This window comes from Meriones unguiculatus, chromosome 17, assembly GCF_030254825.1.
Source record: "Meriones unguiculatus strain TT.TT164.6M chromosome 17, Bangor_MerUng_6.1, whole genome shotgun sequence".
Classification (NCBI taxonomy): Eukaryota; Metazoa; Chordata; class Mammalia; order Rodentia; family Muridae; genus Meriones; species Meriones unguiculatus.
Genome location: NC_083364.1, coordinates 97,692,634 through 97,714,321, shown reverse-complemented (window position 1 = coordinate 97,714,321; position 21,688 = coordinate 97,692,634). Strand labels below are relative to the sequence as shown.

General features: G+C 49.5%; 1 protein-coding gene across 4 annotated transcripts; it reads right to left on the bottom strand.

The window, feature by feature from the left end:
• Positions 1-400: 400 nt before the first annotated feature.
• Sh3bgr (SH3 domain binding glutamate rich protein) lies at positions 401-17,346 on the bottom strand. Of its 4 annotated transcripts, none has more exons than XM_021664239.2 (8): positions 17,118-17,346; positions 12,123-12,308; positions 9,771-9,851; positions 6,433-6,504; positions 5,229-5,321; positions 1,459-1,503; positions 988-1,132; positions 401-788 (listed from the first exon to the last, which is right to left on the bottom strand). In XM_021664239.2, the coding sequence occupies exons 1-7, from the start codon at positions 17,160-17,162 to the stop codon at positions 1,019-1,021; spliced, it is 636 nt and encodes a 211-aa protein (XP_021519914.1). In that variant the 5' UTR covers positions 17,163-17,346; the 3' UTR covers positions 401-788; positions 988-1,018. The 4 variants fall into 4 exon arrangements, with proteins under 4 accessions (XP_021519914.1, XP_060226802.1, XP_060226803.1 ...); XM_060370819.1 differs by having other exon boundaries at positions 5,229-5,324; positions 17,118-17,317; XM_060370820.1 differs by lacking the exon at positions 9,771-9,851 and having other exon boundaries at positions 5,229-5,324; positions 17,118-17,317.
• Positions 17,347-21,688: the final 4,342 nt, after the last annotated feature.

The following is a 21,688-nucleotide window of genomic DNA, read 5'->3' as shown; positions in this document are numbered from 1 at the left end:
CGACCCCGACCCCAACCCGACCCCGGCCAGAGGCAGAGAGCCCTGCAGGGGAGAGGGAGAGCCCAGAATGTCACAGGAAGGTCTGTGTCTCCAGGACAGTGACATCACCCGCCCAGAGCACAGAGGGCTGTGGCTGCTGCCATGACCCTGCAAATGAGCAGGCAGCCATAGGACCAGAGGTCCCTGCAGCCGAGTGCACACAGAGAGCCAGAGCTACTGTCCCAGCCGCAGCCCTGCCTGTGTGGGCACAATGCCACACTTCAGTCAGCGTGCAGAGTGCCCAGCCGCTGTGTGACGCAGTCAGCACCAATTAGTGCAAACAGTCTACCTCTGGGTACACAGGGCAAGTTCAAGTCCACAAAAGGGCGGAGGGGGCGGGGGGACAGTAAGGCCAGCCAGATGTTGCCATCAGCCTTTATTCACTGCTCTCTGGGTGCTTTGTTTGGAAAGCTGAGCTGCAAAGAAGCAGTACCCAGAGAGGCACTCTGCTGCAGCACAGTGAGGCTCGCTCAGGAGCCTGTTCGCGGAGCTACAGAGAAGCTCTACTTGCGCAAAGCAAAGAAACAAACTAAGCAAAGACCAAGAGTTGTGGCACAGTGTGTGTCCGGTCTTCCGCTCAGCCTCACGTGGATACAATGAAGTCCAGAGCCACACACACCTAAGTGCATTGGAGGGCACAAGCCCTCAGTGAACCCTGAGTGCTGAGGGAAGGGTGCTGGCTTGGAGCCTAAGGGCTTCGTTGACTTAGTAGACAGAGAGCTGATGTGTGGCCTCGAGGCTTGGATATCCTAGAAGGAAATGGAAGAGCCTGTTAAAGTCTGAGTGTCTGCTACTGTCTTCACTATTCAACCCACAAACCAGGAAGGCACACTAACCTCTTCGCTCACAGGGCTCCCTTTCCCCTCACACCCGAGTGCCAAGTCTGGGTGTGAGAGAGTCTGGAGCCTGCAGTGCAGAGCTGAGCAGGAGAGGCAGAGCTGCACCTACCTGGCCAAGCTGAAGCACCGGCCTGAAAATCCTAAGACTCTTCCTCCTCTGCTGCCTCCTCCTCGGCTTCCTCCTCTGCTGCCTCGTCCTCGGCTTCCTCCTCTTCGGCTTCTCCCTCTGCTCCTTCCTCTGTCACCTCTTTCCTCTAGTTTACACAGAGTCACATCATTATTGAGAAGCGTAAGAACCAGAGACACAAGTGAACACAAGGGAACAAAGTGGCGAGCTAGTGCCGAGGACCACTAGCTCGAGCTAGTGCCGAGGACCCGCATGACACCTGCCACACAAAAAGCGAAGGAGACAGCTGACATTGAGAGCCAGTTGTCACACATGCACACAGGCGCGCACACACACACACACACACACACACACACACACACACACGCAAGAGTAGCAAAAGCTGCGCAGGTGTCACCAACAAATTTGTTCCCTCAGCTGATGAAATCAACTGTTAAATATGGCGGACCCTACCTCCTCTCTTCTCTCTCCCTCTTCTCCCTCTTCTCCCTCTTCTTCCTTAGGTCCACAAAGAAAGACAGAGTGGGGTAAGAGTTGAGTTTTTTAAGATAAACAAACTGTAATGAAACAGAAGCTCATTCAACCAGGAGGACACTGTTTACATACAAGGGTTACAGACAGCGCAGCTGTGGTGACTTAACAGTGCTTGGCTCAGAAACACAAGCAACTGGGGTTTTCAACAACAAAAAAAAAAAAGAAAAAAAAACTTATCTTTTCTGCTTTCTGTCCTTTTACATTACGCCTTTACTTAGGTTCCTAAAAGCCAAGGGCCAGCAAGAAGGCTCAGTGGGTAAGCATTTGCTGGGCAAGCCTGAGGGCCAGAGCTTAACCCTCACGTCCCACTCAGAGGTGTGACCTGGCCGCACACGGCTGTCTTCTTACTCACGCACCATGGCATAGTGATAGCATTCTCTGATCATACAGGGATTTCAGTCACATCATGTCCCTCCTCCTCCCCAGCTCCCGGTGTACTCTCCCTCATTCAGGGATTTCAGTCACATCATGTCCCTCCTCCTTCCCAGCTCCCCCTGTGCACTCTCCCTCATTCGGGGATTTCAGTCACATCATGTCCCTCCTCCTCCCCAGCTCCCCCTGTGCACTCTCCCACTTGTTCTCACTCACATTCCTGGGCTGGGCTTGGCTACCAGGCTACAGACCTCAGCAGCACTCTACCACCAAAGGAGGTGACCTTGAAGATGCCGGCCCAGCCATGGACTTGCAGCTGAGGCACGCTCCCTGCCACCAAGACTCCCCGCAGCTTTATTCTCTTACTCGACCCCTTCATGGCTCCCAACCTTAGGCTGGCTCCTGCGGTAGAACCGTCTGCCCCCAACCCATCCCAGAAGCCTGTAAGGACCAGGAATCCATTTGTGTGGTGTGGAATCCAGGAATCCACGCCAAAGGCTCTCACACTTGGGGAATCCCAGAGGCCACGGCTTCTCAGTCTCTCTCCTGAAGGGGAATTCTTTGCATTCAAACCTGGAACATCATCACTTAAAACAATCTGAATGCCATCTGGCCCATGCCTATCTGGCCAGCATCCCTCCTCCTCACTCCTTACTTCAGCCAGACTAAACCCCATGAAATTCCTTCACATCAGCAGCTCCTCAACATAAGGCTACAGGGAAGATATTTCCTAACCCAGAAGGCTGGGTGACAGGCCCTCAGACCTGCCAGCAGCCATCTCTGACTGTCCTGCCTGCTCCCTGGGGTGTGATCTGTCTCTCTATCATGCTCCCTGGGGTGTGATCTGTCCTGTGTCTTCCCTGGGGTATGATCTGTCCCTTATTCATTTTCAGTATCTCTAGGGTCCTGCCCCTGGTAAACTCAATAGACACAGGAATACACAAAGCCTGCTACTTGTTCTCTGCCTCTCAAAGAATGTTTGTTTTCTTCTTATCTTTATATCATCAGATTAAAATTCATCATATACAGCAAAGATTTATCAGTTCTATAGAGTTTTACATTTTCCTAAATCCAACTGAAGCACATTGTCACTAAAAATGCAGCTATCTTAGAAGGCAGTGGGGAGGTTTGCCCACAGGGACTGCCCATCTCAACCTGAGGTACCCATCAGTAACAGAAGAGGGACCTAGGTCTTCTTATCCGTACTGAAACTGACCTGCTCTCTTGGAATATGCACCAAATGGAAGCTGTCACATGTTCAGAGTTCTAGAAATAGGCTCAAGTTACTCAGGGGCCCTGGACACATCACCCTTAGCTCTTGTTAGACCCCTCCCTGCTGCAGGATGTGGCTGGCATAGCCCGCCCTCTCCCTAGGGCTGAGGCTTCCCTTTCCCAGGGCAGAGTCCAGACATGTCCGTTCCTCTGGCCTTTTGCCCCCTCTGCCCCCTCTGCCCCCTTTGCCATGGCCCTTCCCTCTCTCTCTCCTTCTCTTTGCCCCTTCCTCTACTCTCTCTCTCTCTCTCTCTCTCTCTCTCTCTCTCTCTCTCTTTCTCTCTCTCTTCTCTCCTCCCCTCTTTCTGCTCTCACTTTTCCCTTCTCTCTCTCTCTCCCCCTCCCACATTGTCCCAATAAACCTGCATTTATATGATACAGCTTTGTCTTGCCATTAGCTCATTCTGATATTTAATCGATCAGCTCTCAGAGCACAGGCTCCCATCAGGCCACAACTCTGCCTTCCCATTGCTCCTTCCTAATCACTGAGGGTCTGCTTGGCATGGGGCAGTGGCTCAGTCGACTGACAAAATGTAAACTGAATGTAGTTATGAAATGCCACTCTCACCTCCAATCCTTCTCAGATTGAGGTACAACTTATTAATTTAAGAAGCTTTCCAGCATAAGCTTACAGAATTAGACACTATCTGAACCAGGCAGCTATGGAAAACTCAACTATATGCAATGCTCGAACTCAATTTTGTGGCCAGAACATAATTACATAGACTTTAAAAGAAATCCATGCCTTCTGGGTGAAGGAGGCCAAGCGCCCAGACAGGGTGGGAACCAGGACCTGAGTGTCACACGACCCAAATGACGCCACTGTGTAGCCCTCCACAGGAGCCACCAGGCACAAATGTGGGAGACGGGAGATGGTGCCTCAGACCATCCATGGCAGCTATTTTCTGTTGGGAAGTCTTAGCCAAGACTTGGCCACTGACATGGTGCTGAGACAGAACCGAGGACAGGTGTCAGTAGTGACAAGTGTCAGACACGGATGAAAATGAGGACGTGGAGGCCTGCCAGTGTGACCTGAAAGCTGCAGGGCAGGTCCAGGCCTGCAGCTGGGCCTAAAACTGGCAGGAGGGAGCATGGGTGCTGTCCCCTGGGTCTCTGGTTCTTAGCCCAGCCTTGGGTGCACAAGCTTCCTGGAACTAAATCCACATTGGCCTTTACAAAAAGCACTTTGGTGAGGACCGCTTTGGAGGAGCCAAGGCAGTGAGACACCAGCCACGCGTCACCAAGGTTAGGACTTCAAGGTTTTCAGGGGAGAACACCAGCTGGAGCACTCAAAATAATTGGACCTTGTCTATAAGATAACTTGACCTTGACAAGGGCCAGCACAAACACCTGTGATATTCCCACCATTTGTGAAGCTCTCCCGTGGGAAGCTTGGCCGGTGCCTATGGCTCATCCCAACCCACATGGCTCCAGGGCAGCCAATGCCATCCCAAGGCCTTGTCAGCCAAATTCCTGAAGCCCACAGCAGTCCCCACACCCGTCGCTCATCTCACTTATGTAACCCCACACATCAGTTCTCACCTGGCTGTCCCTCAGCAGCAAATCTCTTTTGGAGCAGCTGCCACACACGGCTCGGGCTGCTGCACCTGTTGGTCCCTGAACACTGAATTCAGTGAGTTTCTCCCCAGCACTGGGTTCTGAGTTCCCAGTTCTACTTCAATAACACCCAAATGCCCTTTCCCCGGGGGGGCTCATGGGAGGCCATATGTGGGCGTTGGTCATCACTGAAGACCAAGGAGGAAGGACTCTTTTCTGAGCAGGAGCAAGAATGTGACTTGTCCCTGGATTCATGGTGAATCACGGAGGCCTGCACTGAGTCTTCCCATCACACCTGGTCCTCCCCGGCCCTCTCAGCATCAGCCCACAGCAGTTAGGACGGGGGTAAACAGCCAGCTCCTCCCAGCTACGATCTCGGTGAGCACCGTCCTCACGCCTGTGAACCTGGCGCATAGCACAATTCCTGGCACTTGACTGGAGCTCAGATAAGAAGCAACAAAATTCGTGTGAGCAGAGCCAGCACTCACATTCTCCTCCTGGGACGCGGAGAGCTTGCCAGTGTCTTCATTGCCCTCTTTCTGTGCCTCATTTTCTCCACTTTCTTCAGCCTTCTCTGTTCCCTGCTAAGAAAAGAAACTCACCATATCACTCACCTTCAGTAAGTTTCCAGGGAGAAAGCAGGCCACCTGCCATGCTCTCCTATTTCCATCAGGGCAGGTAAGTGAAGGCAGCAGAGACCTCTGCACAGGTCATTTAGATACTGACACAAGCTCCCAAACCTCCAAACTGCTGACAGATGACTGCATGCTGCAGCTGACACACTGACTGCATGCTGCATCCATAAAAAGCTGAGTGTAGGATGTTGATTCATCCACTTAAGGCTGGTAAAGGTGACAGATGCATAGACGTATGGATAGGAACAAATATGGTAGACAAATGGATAAGCTGGGCAACGGATGGATGGATGAATGGGTGGGTGGATAGATGGAAAATATATAAGAGACAGATGATACATAATGATGATGATGATAAGTATATGCATAGATACAAAAACACAAGATAGATGATAGATAGATAGATAGATAGATAGATAGATAGATAGATAGATGACAGATATAGATGATAGATAAATAGAAAGATGATAGATATAGATGATAGGTAGATAGAGAGATAGATATAGATAATAGATAGATGATAGATGTAAATGATAGATAGATGATAGATAGATAGATAGATAGATAGATAGACAGACAGACAGACAGACAGATAGATAGATATAGATGATAGATAGGCAGATAGATGATAGACAGATTATAGATATAGCTGATAGGTAGATAGATGATAGATTATAGATATAGATGATAGGTGTATAGATAGACAGACAGATGATAGAGAGGTAGATAGATACATAGACAGATGATAGGTAGATGATAAACAGATGACGGATAAAGATAGATAGAGAGATAGATAGAGAGATAGATAGATAATGATAGGTAAATAGGTAGATAGAGATTATAGATAAATGACATATAGATAATGATAGAAGATTGATAGATGATAGATAATTGCTAGACAGACAAATTATTGACAGATGACAGATGACAGATGGATATAGATGGTAGATAATATAAATACACACGTGCATACATACACACATAGACGCATAAGTGGATAAAAACAAAGAAATGTGAGGACCATCAGCGCCCTAGGCCACTGGCACGCAGCCCTTACCTCTGCAGGGCCCTCCGTCTCTCCTGCCTCACCTCCATTGGGAACGGAAGAGGCTTCCTCGGGCTTCGTCACCTACGCCAAAGGTTGAAAATTCCCTTGAGACATAACTCTCATAACTGAATTACTCTTGCTTTCAGCCTTCATTATAATCACAGCAACAGTGGTGCCCAAGAGAGACAAACTCATTGCCACCCCACAGCAGTAGCAAGAGCATGAAAGCGGAGGCTGGGGAGCTGGCTCAGGCAGCAAGAGCACAAGCTTTCATCAGTAACTCAGGAGATCCAACGCCATCTTCTGGCCTCTGCGGGTACCTAGCACATACTTGATAGATGGACATACGTGCAGGCAAAACACACGTCACTTAAAATAAAATTAAAATAATTTTAGGAATGTTAGAAAGCATCATAACACAAGCTTAGAGCAGAGTCACATCCTCACCCCATGAGATGGTCTTAACTTATGAAATGATCCCCAACTTTCTAAAACATCAGGTTAGCTTCATGACAAACACCCTTGAAACTCATACCCTCTGTTACCACCCCCATATGACAGTTAATATTTGATATTTGATATATACCTAACTCCATTCCGATACATACTAGCTGTTGGGGGAATTTGTTGTTCTCCTGTTCTGTGGGCTTTGACAAAACAAGGACATGCTATGGCTCGTGACTTTTAGCTTCATCATGAACAGTAGTCCAGGTGAAGTCACACATTCTAGGGCGGGCTTTGGGGGGTTACCGGTGTTGCACCACTTCCTGTTCTTTCTCTGTATTTTCTGTGGATGAAAATGTGATCAGCCAACTGCGGCCAAGCTTCCCCACCATGATGGACTCTGGGACCTTGCTTCCTTAGGTTGTTTTTGGTCAAGGTGTTTTATCACAGCCATAGAAAAACAGCTAACAGAGGCCAAAGTGTTCTCTTCTTCTCCATGCATGTCTTTCAGTGTGCCTATCTCAGTGTGCTATGGTGAGGCTTCACAGCCAAGCCTTCTCTCCAGCCAGAGTTCACCTCTCTAAATCACCTGCCACAGCCATAGGATGAGCTTCCATTGAGATAACGTCCTGAAAGCTTTGTCATGCCAGCAGCTGCTTGACCACACAGAAAGGCACATTGCTATTCAAAGCCCCCCTTTTCAAAAACATGTTGGCTCTTCTCAGACATGTGTTATCCAGTTAGCTGCACAGTCATTTTTCTAGTCCCAGAAGTTAAAAAATGGGATATTGGTGAAATGAGCACTAAATGGTTTCATTAATTTAGAAAGAATTTGTTGTTGTTTATTCATCCAAGTAAATTTTAGATCTGTCTCTTTGGTGTTTGCTAGAACCCTTTAAAGTAAAGTTACTCTCCTTGTCAAGGTCTGAGTGGTTTCTTGGTGATCTTTTACCACTGTGAATGAGACATTTTCTTTTCACAATTTAACTTGACAAATTAACAGTACAAGTAAAAGCTACAGAGTTATATATTTTTCATCCCAAAACTCTAACTATTGCTAATTTTTACGGTTTTATAGAAGCTTATTTATATAACATGGAGGGCAGGATGCAGGAAAACCGCTCCAGTCAGCGCCAGGCCACTTGTGGAGCTGGAACACACCACCTGGGGATGTGGCCCTCACAGCCACACCTGCCTTTGGGGGGCACTTGGGCCCTGCTCTCCTTCCTCAGACCAGCCCTCTTTATGTCCACCTTTCTGACAGCACCTGGCGTTCCTGCACTCATGAGACAAGAGGCCGTGTGGAGGGTGTGAACATCTCCCCAGCATCGATGCCAAGGCTCTCGCTCTTCCTGGAGCCCTGTAGCACACAGCAGAGCGAGCCTTCCACACATTTGTGCACCTTTGTCTTTTGTTTCCTGTTAATGCACTTCTCTCTCTGACCCGAACTATAGCGTGATGCTCAGTGCTGTTCATGTCTTTGTTGCTCCTCTAGTTTCGAACTGGAAAACTCCAGAACACCTTTACAAGGTTGGTTTCCTGTCTTCAACAGCTCTCTTGACATGCCTCTGTCTTCTGACCCTCCCTCTCAATGCTTTCACTCAACGCACCTGAACTTGGTAGTGTGGTCACTTCCCTAGGTGACTGGCATTTACTTAAATATGTTGACATTTGTCACAGCTTAATCACCATTACAGAAATTGTATTGAAACTTGTCATTGTAAGTTACGTTATCTCAGAATGATGGCTCCTGGCATTGGGCAGCTTCAAGTAGAGAATCCTAAGTTCAAAGTCAACCTAATCTACAGTCTCAAAGCAAAACTAAGCCCTGAGACGTCGGTTCTGTCTTATTCCTTAAGCAGACATTCTCCCAAGAGAAAACCATGGCGGAGGTCTTGATGTTGGTGCAGCTGTTGAGACTGTTAGGGTGTCACGAGGTGACTCCTGGGGACAGTGCCCACGGGGACGCACAAATGCTGACGTGGAAGAACCACACTCCACAGTGTGCTGCAAATGTGGCACTGTGACACTACAGTGACATCTGATAATTAGGAAGAAACTCCAACGCACACACAATTGGACATTGTCTATTGATCCTTGTTAAAATCAAACATAGAAGGATTTTATGGATGAGCTGAAGAGCTGGCTCAGCAGTTAAGAGCCCACGCTGCTCTTTATTTTACAGGTAGTTTCTTTCTAAGGGAGGAATGAGATAGACTTTTCACTAAAATCGATCAGTACCTCTCCGTAACAGAAGGCAGAACCCCAAGTCAGGCACAGCCTCCTACCAGCCACACAGCCCCTCCCTCCACCCCAGCAACTGCTGCTCCTCACTGGCTAGGACGCTGCCAACTCCAGAAGTGCATCCTCCTCTTCTCCTTCTCCTGTGTACTCCTTTCTTCTGCTTCCCATCCATGCACACAATCGTGACCTGAGCATCTCGACCAAAAAGATGGACCTTGCACACTAATGTGTGTGTGTGTGTGTGTATGTGTGTGTGTGTGTGTGTGTGTAGAGGCCAGAGGTCAATGCCTCAATCACTCTTCTTTATTTTTTCTTTCTTTCGTTCTGTTTCTTTCTTTCCTCTCTCGCTCTCTCTTTCCTTTCTTTCTTTCTTTCTTCCTTCCTTCTTTTCCTTCTTTACTTCTTTCTTTCTTTCTTCCTTTCTTTCTTTTTCTTTCTTCCTAGACCGGGACTCTCACTGAACATGAATGTCACCGCTGACGAAGCTGGCTGGCCAGTGAGTTGTACGGATTTACCTGTCTCCCCACCCCACTCCTGTGCTCATATTGCACCACACCTGGCTTTGTCATAGGCACTTGGGATCAGACTCTGGCTGTCATACTTGTGTAGCCAATGTTTTACTCATAGGGCGTTTGACCTCACAGGGCATCCAGGCTTACCTTTGACCCAGGAGGGGGAGCCAAACCAAGGAATGAATAAATAATATTTTCTTCTTTTGCAGAGAAGAAAGAGTCAAAATCCTTGAAGCAAAGACAGAGAACATTTAAACACATTATACAGTGGGAGCTAGAATGAGCCCCGAGCTCAGTCCCCTTATCTATCAGCCATGAGCACAAAACATCCTCTCAGCCTGCTTTGTCAACTGATAACTAAGCATACAACTGTAAGTAAAGCCGTTAACTTTACATTTGTTTTTATACGTTGTCATTGTACCTGCATAGCATAAGAACACACACGGGAAACAGGAAAGGCTTTAGAGGGCGGGGACGCGGTCAGGCACAGGTGAACAGCGCCTGTGATGACAGATGTACACAAGCCTTCTCCCCACCTGCTGGGGTTGCACCCTGTCCTTCCCAGCTTCCCTGAGTACCAGGGACACTCACCTCCACATTAATAAAGATGCTCACAAGCAAGTCTTCTTTGGTTGTGCCCAAGCCCTGGCCTCCCAGCCGTGTTGCCCTTCTCTGATACTTGCCTGCCATGGCTCTCTGGACATGCTCATCTGCTCTACACAGCAGGTGCTCAGGACTCCCAGCCACCTGACACCCCACCTCCCGGTGCTTGCCCTGCCCCCACACCTGCCACCGGCACAGGACTCAGGGCTCACCGAGAATCCACAGGAAACATTAAGAACACTTGAATGGCCACGATTTTTACAATCCACACTCTACTCATGGGGAAGGACTCAGCAACAGTGTCTTAGTTAGAGTCTCTATGGCTGTGATGACCACCATGACCACAGCTACTTCAGGAGGAAAAGTTATTTCTGCTTCCACTTTCATCCATTAGAGTAAATAAAGGCAGGAACCTGGACACGGGAGCTGAGGTAGAGGCCACGGGGGTACTGCTCACTGGCTTGCTCCCCATGGCTGCTTTCTTATCGAGCTCAGGACACCAGCCCAGGGACGCCCCCCCACAGTGGGCAGGACCCACTCACACCAGTCTGGTGGGGTCTTTTCTTAATTGTGGGTCCCTCTTTCCAGATGACTCTAACCTGACTCAAGCTGACACAAAACTAGCCATCACAGACACTTTGGTTCATGCCGTTTTATCTTTACTTCATGCGTGCTCTGGCTGCATGTGTCTGCGCACTGTGTGTGCTGGTGCCTGTGGGGGCCAGAAGAGGGTGTCAGATCCCCTGGAACTGGAGCTACAGCTGGCTGTGAGCTACCATCAAGGTACCAGGACCCAAACCCAGGTCCTATGCAAGAATGGCAACTGCTGAGCCATCTCTCCAGCCAGCCTAATGTCTTTAAGGGTTTCAGAAAGCAGCGTTGACAGATGATTTCCTAAAATAATAATAGAAAAGGTATGTAGTAAGATGGATGTCACCCTCTGGCCCCTGTACAGACACAGAACAAGAAGCCGCCAATGCTGGTCACCTTCAAGCAGGACCGGCTACGCAGTGTTTAAGGCCAGAGCGCAGTAGACCCACCAGGCCCTTGGCTTAACCATGGCTGAAAATTCACACACAGCAGCAGCAGAGAATTAGACCGAGCACAGAGCTCTCCTAAGCGAGAGGCCCAGGAACATCCAGATGGCAGCTTGGAGCCAGCCTGGCTCAGGCAACTGTTGCTACAATTGTGAGCAGGAACCGGGAGGAGAGTGACTCACACTGACCTCACACTGACCTCACACTGACCACCCTTTGAAACCATGTCATCTGTCAGTGTGTGCAAGTACAAAATTTTCTAATCTTTCTCATACTGAAAGAAACCTGGGTGCTGGAGATGGCTCAGCAGTTAAGCGTGCTCAAAGCTCTCACACAGGACCTGAGTTTACTTCCCAGCACCCACATGGGGCGGCTCTCAACCCCCAAGTCCAGCTTCCAGGGATCTGATGCCCTCTTCTTGCCTCTGTAGGAACTTCATACAAGCACATATGCACACAAACACACACACACTGATAAGCTTCTATTTAATTTATAAAGATCCTATTGCAGAAAAACCAAAAGCAGAAGTCCTTGCCACCGTGCTCCGTCCTGCATTACCCCTCAAGGAGAGGAGGGAGCAGGTGGAGACGGTCGAGTCCTTGTCTTTTCTGTTCTGATCACAGCATTTACTGAGGGGGTTGTGTGTGCCGAGGTGCTGTGTGGAGGTCAGCAGACAGCTTCCCGGAGGGGGATCCGAGAGGAGCTCAGGTCGGCAGGCTGATCTGCTTTATACAGTTTCTGACAAACGGGCGTTGAGGTCTGTCCTACATGTGCGCGCACACACGGGCACACACATGCAAACCACACACTTAACTCTGGTACATGCGCAGCGGAAGTGGCCGCAGCCCTGAGTGCTCACCCCACAGTACTGCTCCTCGTTGAAGATCTGAGGAGGCAGGGGAATCCCGTTCTGAGGCTTCTTCTCCCCGGGGACGTTCTCCCGCATCCACTTCCGGTTGTCCTCATCCCCAGCTATGTCCAGCTCCTTAAAGTCTATTTTATTGGCCTCCAGAAAGCCGACCACTTCTTGCTGCTTTTTCCTAATCTGGTTAAGGGCGGAGAAAACCAACCATTGCCGCTTTCGACTGCTCCAGCCGTTTCTGAAGCAGCTTTGTTCACATTTACACAACCCCAGTTCTTTCCTCGAGCTGTACTGTACAGCACAAAGGAAACAACCACCACACCTTTCCTCTGGAAAGCAGCAGCAGGGGCGAGGGAGCTGTGGTCGTGGCACACGTGGGTGCGTGACGCAGGGCCACGCACTGCTCTCCGCTCGTGCCCCCAAGAAAGGACACAGAAGGGGCCCTCGTGGGCTCACGGGGCATCACCTAGAACAGGCCCCGCGGGCCGACCGCTGACCTGGGGGCCTGGGAGGAGGCAGGCCCGAGAGTGACCCCGGAGGAGGCAGGAGGGCTCGGATGCTCCCATCGGGCCCTGGGTCCACTCTCGTGGTAGCCTCCTGAGCTGGCCCACGTGAGCCTTCAGAGGGCTCCCCCTACGAAGGGAAGAGGTGTGCACACGGCACCGAAGCAGGCCTCAGGACGGCACACCTCCCCAGGTCCTCGCTCTGTCCTCAGGAGGCCACAGGGACTGTGTTCCCACGCTGCCCTGCTGTGTCTAAGGACCTGGAGCCCCTGGCGGGAGCTGCTGTTAGCGCCTTTGGCAACCTCAGCGGAGCCCAGGAGAGCTCTTTCCCTGCCCCGCGCCTTTGTGCACAGTGGCCTCTGCCTCAGTCCTGAAGTTACCCAGCTGCTGCTGGCCACTCCGCAGTGTCTGAGAATCTGCAGCCACGCCGTCCCAGCGCTTTGCTTGGCACCTCATGTACGCTGTCTGAACAGTGAGGAGACCTTCCATCTGAGGTCACCATGCCGTGGTTTGACGCCTATGGGACAGGAGCCGTGGTGACTGCTGTCGTGGTGACTGCTGGGAGCAAGGGCAGGCTGCGTTGGCAGAAGCAAGCAAGCGAGCTTCCCATAGGCAGCACGGCTGACGAATGGGTGTGTCCCTGGTGCCCGCAAAGCTACACTGCCTTTCCATGCTTGTCTCATCTATCTAGCCTGGCAGACACCCTCACTACTTACTGCTTCACTCTGTTGGGCAGATTTCCTGCAGATTATTTTGAAGATCTAGCTTCATAGTGCTGTTTAAACGGAGTGATGATTTAATAACCCCTGATGATGATTTTAAAGAATTTCTGACTTGATTCAAGTAATTTTAAAACCCTCCTGCAGTATAGCAAAAACTGCTAGGAGCTCTGTGGACTTGACTTATACCAGAAGGGAAAACAAGAGTGAAACAAATTAATGATCAAGGCAATACATTCATTCTAGGTTTAGTCCAGAAATAAGGCCCAGATGTACACCATAATAAGAAAGATCATACAAATACAAAAACAAAGACAAAAATAAAAACAAAGAATAAATGGTTAGTTATACAAGACAAAACAGACACCCTTTTCTTAGAAAAAACTTGACATAAAAACTATCTTTTGGGCCACACCTGTAATCCCAGCACTCTGAGAGGCAGAGGCAGGCAGATTTCTGTGAGTTTGAGGCCAGCCTGGTCTACAAAGTGAGTCCAGGACAGCCAAGGCTACACAGAGAAACCCTGTCTTGAAAAACAACAATAACAAAAAAAAACAACAAAAAACTATCCTTTGAACACAAAATGTATGAAATAAGTAAAATAAAACTTCTGCTTTAAACTCACAATGAGCATATAGACAAAACCACTGCTTTAAACTTATAATGAGCAAAAATGTCTAGTTCTAATGAAGGAACTTACAATCAATCTTCCTACTGCAACTCCCTTTTTGTGTAACAATTGTATCTATTTTTGAATGAGGTAACTTTTTCACACATAGAGATCCTTTGTCTTAAAGGATATGAAAACCCAGGACAGAAATAAGCATGTGTGGAAGCCCACTGGGATTCGTTTCATCCACCAGTTGTATATATGTATTTATGTATATATTATCCATATGTCAGATTGTCTGCATGCTTGTATGTCTGATTGTCTATGTTTTTATGTGTGTGTGTGTATATATGTGCATGTATGTGTGTGTGAAATTCTGAAGCTTCTTAGAACTTGTTGAAGTCCCCTGCTTCATCCAAAAGTGTCCGTCTGTCTGATTGTCTATGCTTTCAAGTATGTATGTGTGAGTTCACACGTCCGTGCACTAGTCCACTCCTAGGTTGCTTAGCCACCTGTGATGTCATCATTGGTCGCTGCTGCCAGGGGCCAGGGTAAAAGGACCTGCCTCTTCACTCTCTCTCCTCTTCACTCTCTCTCTCCTCTTCACTCTCTTTCTCTCCTCTTCACTCTCTCTCCTCTTCACTCTCTCTCTCCTCTTCACTCTCTCTCCTCTCTTGCTCTCTCTCTCCTCTTCACTCCCTCTCTCCTCTCTTGCTCTCTCCCTTTCTTTGTTGGGTGCCCCCACCCCGACTCTGTCTCTCTCTCTCTCTCTCTCTCTCTGTCTCTCTGTCTCTGTCTCTCTGCCCTCATGGCCCACTTAGGCCCTAACTCTCTTCTGCTTCCCTTCCCTCAAATAAATTCTTTCATAACATCTGTAGTGTGCATGGCATTTTTATATAAGCATTAACAGTATGTGTGTACATGTGTGAGAAAGAGAGAGATTGTGAAGTCTGTTTAACTTGTTTGGTCAACTTCTTCCACTTTTATGAATGTGTGTGTATGTTTTTATCCTCCATCCCCACCCTCCTTTTTAGCCAGCCACAAGAAATCAGTGGGCCCTGAACTGTTGCTGCAGATCCTGAGATAAGCAGTCCAAGTGGTTTTGGGGGGCCTTTTAGGTCTCTAGCTGGTCTGTAGACCAGGCTGGCCTCAGACTCACAGAGCTCTGCCTGCCTCTGCCTCCTGAGTTTGGGGGATCACAGGTGTGTGTCGCCACACCCAGCTTCAAGTTTTCGTTCTTTATGATGAGACAGAAACTTTTCCAGTTACGCATTTTTGGAAATTCTAATATGTACTAAAAATACTTGCTAACAGTCACAGTAATTACTGACAGTGGCAACTCTAATGTTCATAGATATCAACTAATAAAAATTTTAATAAAAATTAAAATGGCCGCTAACACTAACAAACAGCCGGTGGTGACTATGATTAATAATCACAGAACTTTCCAGGCCTAGTCAGCCTGGCACGGTGCTGGGCACCCGAGTGTGAGAGCTCGGGAGTCCTCGTGACCAAGCTATGAGGTGAACACTATTCTTAGCCTCATTTTACAGACAAGGAAATTGAGGCTTAGCAAGGAGAAATGCCTCCTCCACGGTCACACAGTTACAAATGGCACTGAACCATCTGTCCAGGGGGTCACTATAACCCAGCCATTCCAAGACCCTGAGTGAAGGGTCAATAAACAAACAGAAGAACTCTGTGGATTCAGTCCTGTTGCCTGAAGAATACAAACAGCCACAGAGGACAGAAAAAGACTGAGCTGGAGACAGACGGCTCAGCGTTGACAGCCCTGGCTGCTCCTGCAGAGAACCTGGTTTTCGTTCCCAGCACCCGCATGGCGGCTCACAACTGTCTGTAACTCCAGGCCCAGGGCCTCGGACACCTCTTCTGGACTCTCTGGCATCAGGCACACATGTGGTATGCAGACATACATGCATGCACCTAAAACTGAAAGTCAACAAATGACTGTTAAAAGTTCTCAACAATGAGCACTAACATTCAAAATCCACTTCAGAAAAGGCCCGCCAAAGCAATATCCTTGAAAAATTAGTTTCAATCTAAAAAAAAAAAAAAGAAAGCACGCATTCTCAGGGTACAGCATGTTAGCATGTTAGCATGCTTGAGCAGCATGTGCGAGGCCCCAGGTGTGAACCAGAACTGTAAAAACAAGGATGCACCCATCATATCTGTCAAAGCCAAATCCACTGTCATCCACAGCCACGAAAGATCTATGTTTGCAATCTCTGTTTGGAACTCTCCATTGAGCTGTGTGCTCCTCTCTCTCCTATTCCCACGTTTGAGTTGGCCTGCATCCTGCAGAATGGACAGAACCACAGAACCCACCACGGATGGGGGGTGGGACTGCAGACTTTTTGTTTTCTGCCCACCCTCTCTGGAAACCCTCCTGAATGTTCAGGGTTGGGAGTGGTGACCCTCAGCAGGCTGGGGCTGGGCCTGGGGCCTATCCAGGACCTGGAAATATGTCTGCAGCAACCTGAGACCCTCCAGGAAGAGGCCTAAAAGGAAGCAGCCCCTCTCTGGTCTCAGAAGGCAGTGCGCCCCAGCAACCCAGCCAAAGCCCTGTGATGGAGCTGGCCTTTCAGCTCGCACCCCAGGTGGCCTCAGATAGGTTTGCTATTGTCACTGTGACATCATTTTCCACAAATAATAGCATCACACCCGCTATCTTTATGGCTCCAGTGCTTTCCAATAGAGGAGGAACTGTGGCCTGAGGTCATTTGGTGATCTGCGTCTTCTCTCCCTGCCCTGTCTTCTGTCTACACGTTTCAGTCTGAGCCCTGGGGAATGAATGGCAAAGCACTCAAAGGCGAATGGGTAATGCCACACCTCACTACAACAGAACAAAAAGCGCTGGCTTAAAAAAAAAAAAAAAAAAAAAAAAAAACAAACAAAAAAACCCAACGACAGCATGAAACAGTCCTCCACCCTGGGCCACCCTCCACGCCCACCTGACAGAGCACAGGCTTCACACCCTTTTTCCAAAACGTGAGGACAACCGCAGAAAGGTGTGCAGGTGACCCAAAAACAAAACCGGCGCTCAAGGCCAGAGCCCGGGCACAGCCCCTCCGTCCACCTCCCTCTAGGACTGTCCAGAAAACCACGCGGGCGGAAAGCCCACAGAGCCCCAGACACCTACCGCTATGGACCCAGACGATGTGGCAACGAACACTTTGATAACCATTTCGACGTCGGAAAGAGGGCTCCCCTAACACACCCCTGCTGGGGAAGTCTCTGGACGGATCCCGCGGTCCAGGGCGGCCAGCCAGGCCTCTGCCCCCGCCCTCCCTCCGAGGCCAGGCAGCAGGCATCCCGGGCTTCCCCGCCGGGAAAGCGATTGGCTGGTAAAAGCGGCGCTGGACCCTTTCCCTCACCTCTGCCAAGGCCTGACAACAGTCCCTAAAAGGCCAGGCTGCGGGCCGCGAGCGCACCAATCACAGGGCGCGCGGCACCCGGGTGGAGCAGGGCGGCGGGCGAGCTGGAGAAGCCCGGAGGGAGGGCGCTGGGTTCACAGGCTGCGAGGACTGAAGCAGCTGCGGTCATGTAAATGGAGAGCGGCTCCGGCTGGGAGGCTTTCCGGAGGGATGCTTAGCAATCCGGTGACCTGTCTCAGGCAGAGGCTAACCCTGCCTCGTCCCGCTCCGTCCCCCGGCTGCTGGGAGCCACTGGCACCTGAGGGGCTGGAGGCTGCTGGAAATACCTCTTACAGGCGTTGGGGTGGGCCGTTTAAGACAAGCTCTAATGCCGGTGATCTGAACTGCGTTTAAGAAACCAGAATACAAACTAGCAAAGAAGCCCGAGCGGTAGCAGCCCAGCCAAGGTCAAGGCCCCAGGAGATGGCTCAGTGGCCACGCCTCCAAGGCTGATAACCTACCTGAGTTCCACCCCTAGAACTTCATGGTCGAAGGAGAAAAAACCAGTACACACGCACAGACACACACATTCACACACATACATATACATACAATACACACACACGCACACACAAACTGAAAAATCAAGATCAAGGGCATTCGGGGCAAACGCCCGTCACTGAGGAAGTGCTGTGAGAGTTTACCTCCAGTACCAGCCCTTCTCCTTCCCCTGCTGCGCATCACGCAGGAGAGATACTGGCGCTCTGGGGCCGGGCAGACCTGCTCCTTCCTGCTCCTTCCCCCGTGTGGCAGAGATCGAAGGGCCTGGTCCCTGTTCTGGGGGGTGTGCAATGAGAACGGACACTCCCCAGGACAAGCTCAACGCCAGCTAACCACAAGTCAGAATTTAACTTGGGGCAGCATAAACCTATGGATATAGACATTAATCATGTGGAGGGAAGACTGACATGGCCATTTAGAGAAATAACATCCTCGATTCCTTCCCTAGGGCCTACGACTCCCCTAGGCCCAGCATGGAAATCCTTCCTGTGCAGCACATCTCAAATCCAGTCAGGACAGGGTTACCGCAACAGTCTGGCCACCATTGCACCAGCGAGCACTTCTGTCTGCTGTGTCCATGCTGCAGCTGGACAGACCCCTGGGGAGTCTTCTCCCAGCAGCACCCTCTCCAGCCCCTCCCAGCACCGTGAAAGCCAGAGCAGAATGGAGGGCCAGTCAGAGATTGGTGTCTCTCTATCCAAAGTGTGTGGTGTCCTCAGCAAGACAGACAGTCTCACCGGCTGCTTCTGCCGGCAGCAAGAGCAGCAGCTACAGCCTGTGTGGTCCGGGCAACCTTGTGGGTCTCTCCAGCCAGTAACTCACATGGACGGAACCTCTGTCTGGACTGAGGTTTTCACTTAATGGCCCAGGTCTTCAAGGAGCAGCTCCAGACAGTAATGTGGGGATCTTCCATTTAAACTCCTTTAAATATATAATTTTTAAAGATTGATTGATTGATTGACTATGCATGCAGTGCTCTATCTGCATGTACACTTACTCACCAGAAGAGGGCACCAGATCTCACTATAGATGGTCGTGAGCCACCGTGTGGAATTGAACTCGGTACCTCTAGAAGAGCAGCCAGTGCTCCTACCCGCTGAGTCATCCCCCCAGCTGAAGATCACATTGTTAATTAGCTTATAAATGAATGGCGTTTCCTAAGGCTACTTCATACATCCTCAGCTTAATCACTCCCTACCCTTCTCTCCCCATCTCCCCCTTATTTAGTTGCCAGTGTTCACTCCACTTTTTGATATCATATATTACCTTCTTATTACAGAGGGTCCTGGCTAAATCAGAGACACAGTACTGTTAAAGTATTGAAAACCAGCAGCTGGTAGCGCTCCGCCATGAACAGGACACTGTAACAGCACGGCCTGGTGTCGTATTTGGTTGGTAATTAACTTGTCCTGAGCTCTGCGGGCAGACACTCATACACCTCATAATGACATTTGTAACCTTTCCTAAGCAATTACTCCTGATTGGCTGATTAAAGGCCTACACCTGGGATGGGCAGAAACGAGGTCGACCAGGCTAAGCTGTGAGTGCTCTGAGGACAGGAGGATCTTGGGAAGGAAAGACAGGTCCAGGAAGAGGAAGGAAGCAGAGAGCCGCCACGGGTTACCGTGGAGAGGAGCATGGCCAGATCGGCGTGGATGGAGGGGAGCAGCCCGGATGAAGAACATTAGCAGGTGTTTATGGAATTCTGGATGGGAGGCAGCCCGGATGGAAATTACTGGAGCAGATGTTATGGGATAGGGCTTGGGGTGAAACAAGCTGTTGTAAAACCTCTCAGGGGTCTGTCTTTGCTGTCACAGCCGGTTAGAGAAGACCACCGTAATTACAGAGCTAACAGTAAGCACTGTTAGACCCGACTCTTAAATTAACTACTTGGGGACATTTACATCAACCCCCCGCCACACCTGGGCAACACGAAAGAAGAGGAAGAGGAAGGAATGTTAAGGTGGAGGGCGGCTGAGACGTGCTCTTCTCTGGATGGGGCTGGACTGTTGCACAGGTGAGCTGGCACTAGCTGTGGTTACCTGTGTAAAGCCTGCACAGAAGCAAGCCACCCAGAAGTTCCAGCATGGAGAGGGAACGGGCCGCTGAGGGCCACCCTTAGCTGAAGAGCTGCCGGGGTGGACAGCTAATGGTGGAGGAAAAGTCACCCTTCTTTACGGCTGTGGCCACTAGAAGATTTCCCGGGACTGACTCCACACCAAGGAATAATGGGATTCAGAGGGTTAAAAAAATAACCATAAAATGGGAGGGGCACGGGATGGGAAGTCCTGGGGGAAAAGATTGAGTATAACCAAGATACTTTATATACATGCATAAAATTTTCAAGGAATAAATAAAATTTTTTAAAAACTTAAATTAGCTTTAGACTTCAACATGCAGACTTAACTATTCCCCACTTAGGTCCTCCATGAAGACTACAAACCAATCTTAAATGTATTCATTTGTCTGTTTTCAAAGTATCTACACTGTGTGTGTACTATTTTTACCCACACACAAAAATACTTTTTCTATCATAAAGTCCATTTATATGATCATGCTTCTTTTCTCTGAGGACTGCATTCCATGCTCTGTGGCTGCACTCTCACCCTTGTGTTCTGTGGAGAATGCATGCCCCTGCTCATAGAACAAAATATGTCCAACAATGGTGGCCCTCTAGCTGCCATCTGTGAGGCCTACAGGAAAAAATAATCGCTAGCTGAAGAAAGAGCTGCCAGGTTTTTGGAGCTGATCACCAGCTGGCTCCACTCTGGGGACTTTGCCTTCCTTTGACCTGAACAACCCTACACCAGCCCCCTAAGAGTGAGGACACAGATCAGGCTCTCTTGAGCTCTGTGTCCCTCAAATTTCCAGCACCTCCTCTGCAGAGGCTATGGATGCCTCATCCTCTATGGGCCACCATAAGGCTTGTCTCGACACTCCACACAGCTGTTTATTGTAGGTAGTGGTGGTGGTGGTTGGTTTGGTTGGTTAGTTTTGGTTTTTGAAACAGGGTTTCTCCACATAGCCCTGCTGTCCAGGATCTCTCTATGAAGACCAGACTGTCCTCAAGTTCACAGAGACCCCCTACCTCTCCATTAAAGTACAGGGAATAAAGGGGTACACCACCATGACAAGCCTAAGACTACTCTTTTTTAAATAACCGTAAAAATGTAGAACTAGGACTGCGAAAAGTCAAGCTGAAAGAAGTCCTTAAGTGCTCCATTGACATTTTTGAGCTTGAAGACAAACAGAATGGCCAGATATACCAAATAAGTCTTAAGGTTCAAAGCTGCTGGAATTACTTTCCGCCTCAGAAAGCAGCTGTGTGGCCAAGCATGCAGGGGTGAACCACGTAGCAGCTGTGCTGGTCTGGATGCACGTGGGCCCAGAGGCTCGTATGTTTGAGTATTTGATCCTCAGCTGCTGAAAATATCTGGAAAAGATTAGGAGGTATGGCTAGCCAAGCCTGGTTCTTTCTTTCCCCTCCCCCCACCCCCATTTCTGGATGAGAACATAAGCCTGCCTGCATGCTCCCAAGCTCCCTGTCATGATGCTCACTAACTAACCCTTGAAACTGTAATCCCCCAATAAACTCTCTCTTCTGTAACTTGCCTTGGTGTTATGGAGTTCCTGGCCCCAGGATAAAGACCTTGGGGCCATTCCAATTATAATTAAAAGACTTACTGCTAGCAGGGCAATGGTCTCTGAGCTGAACTTAAGATTGCCATGAAGAGTGAGGGAGGAATTTTTAAGGCAAAGGAATCCCAAGAAACTGCTGAGCGTCCGCACAAGGAGC

Coding starts and splice junctions, on each gene's coding strand:
- Sh3bgr (XM_060370819.1), bottom strand. CDS start 17,162: ATGGTTATCAAAGTGTTCGTTGCCACATCGTCTGGGTCCATAGCG. Junction 12,309..17,117: donor CATCGTCTGGGTCCATAGCG/GTAGGTGTCTGG, acceptor GCCCTTAACCAG/ATTAGGAAAAAGCAGCAAGA. Junction 9,852..12,122: donor ACGAGGAGCAGTACTGTGGG/GTGAGCACTCAG, acceptor CTTTGCTTCAAG/GATTTTGACTCTTTCTTCTC.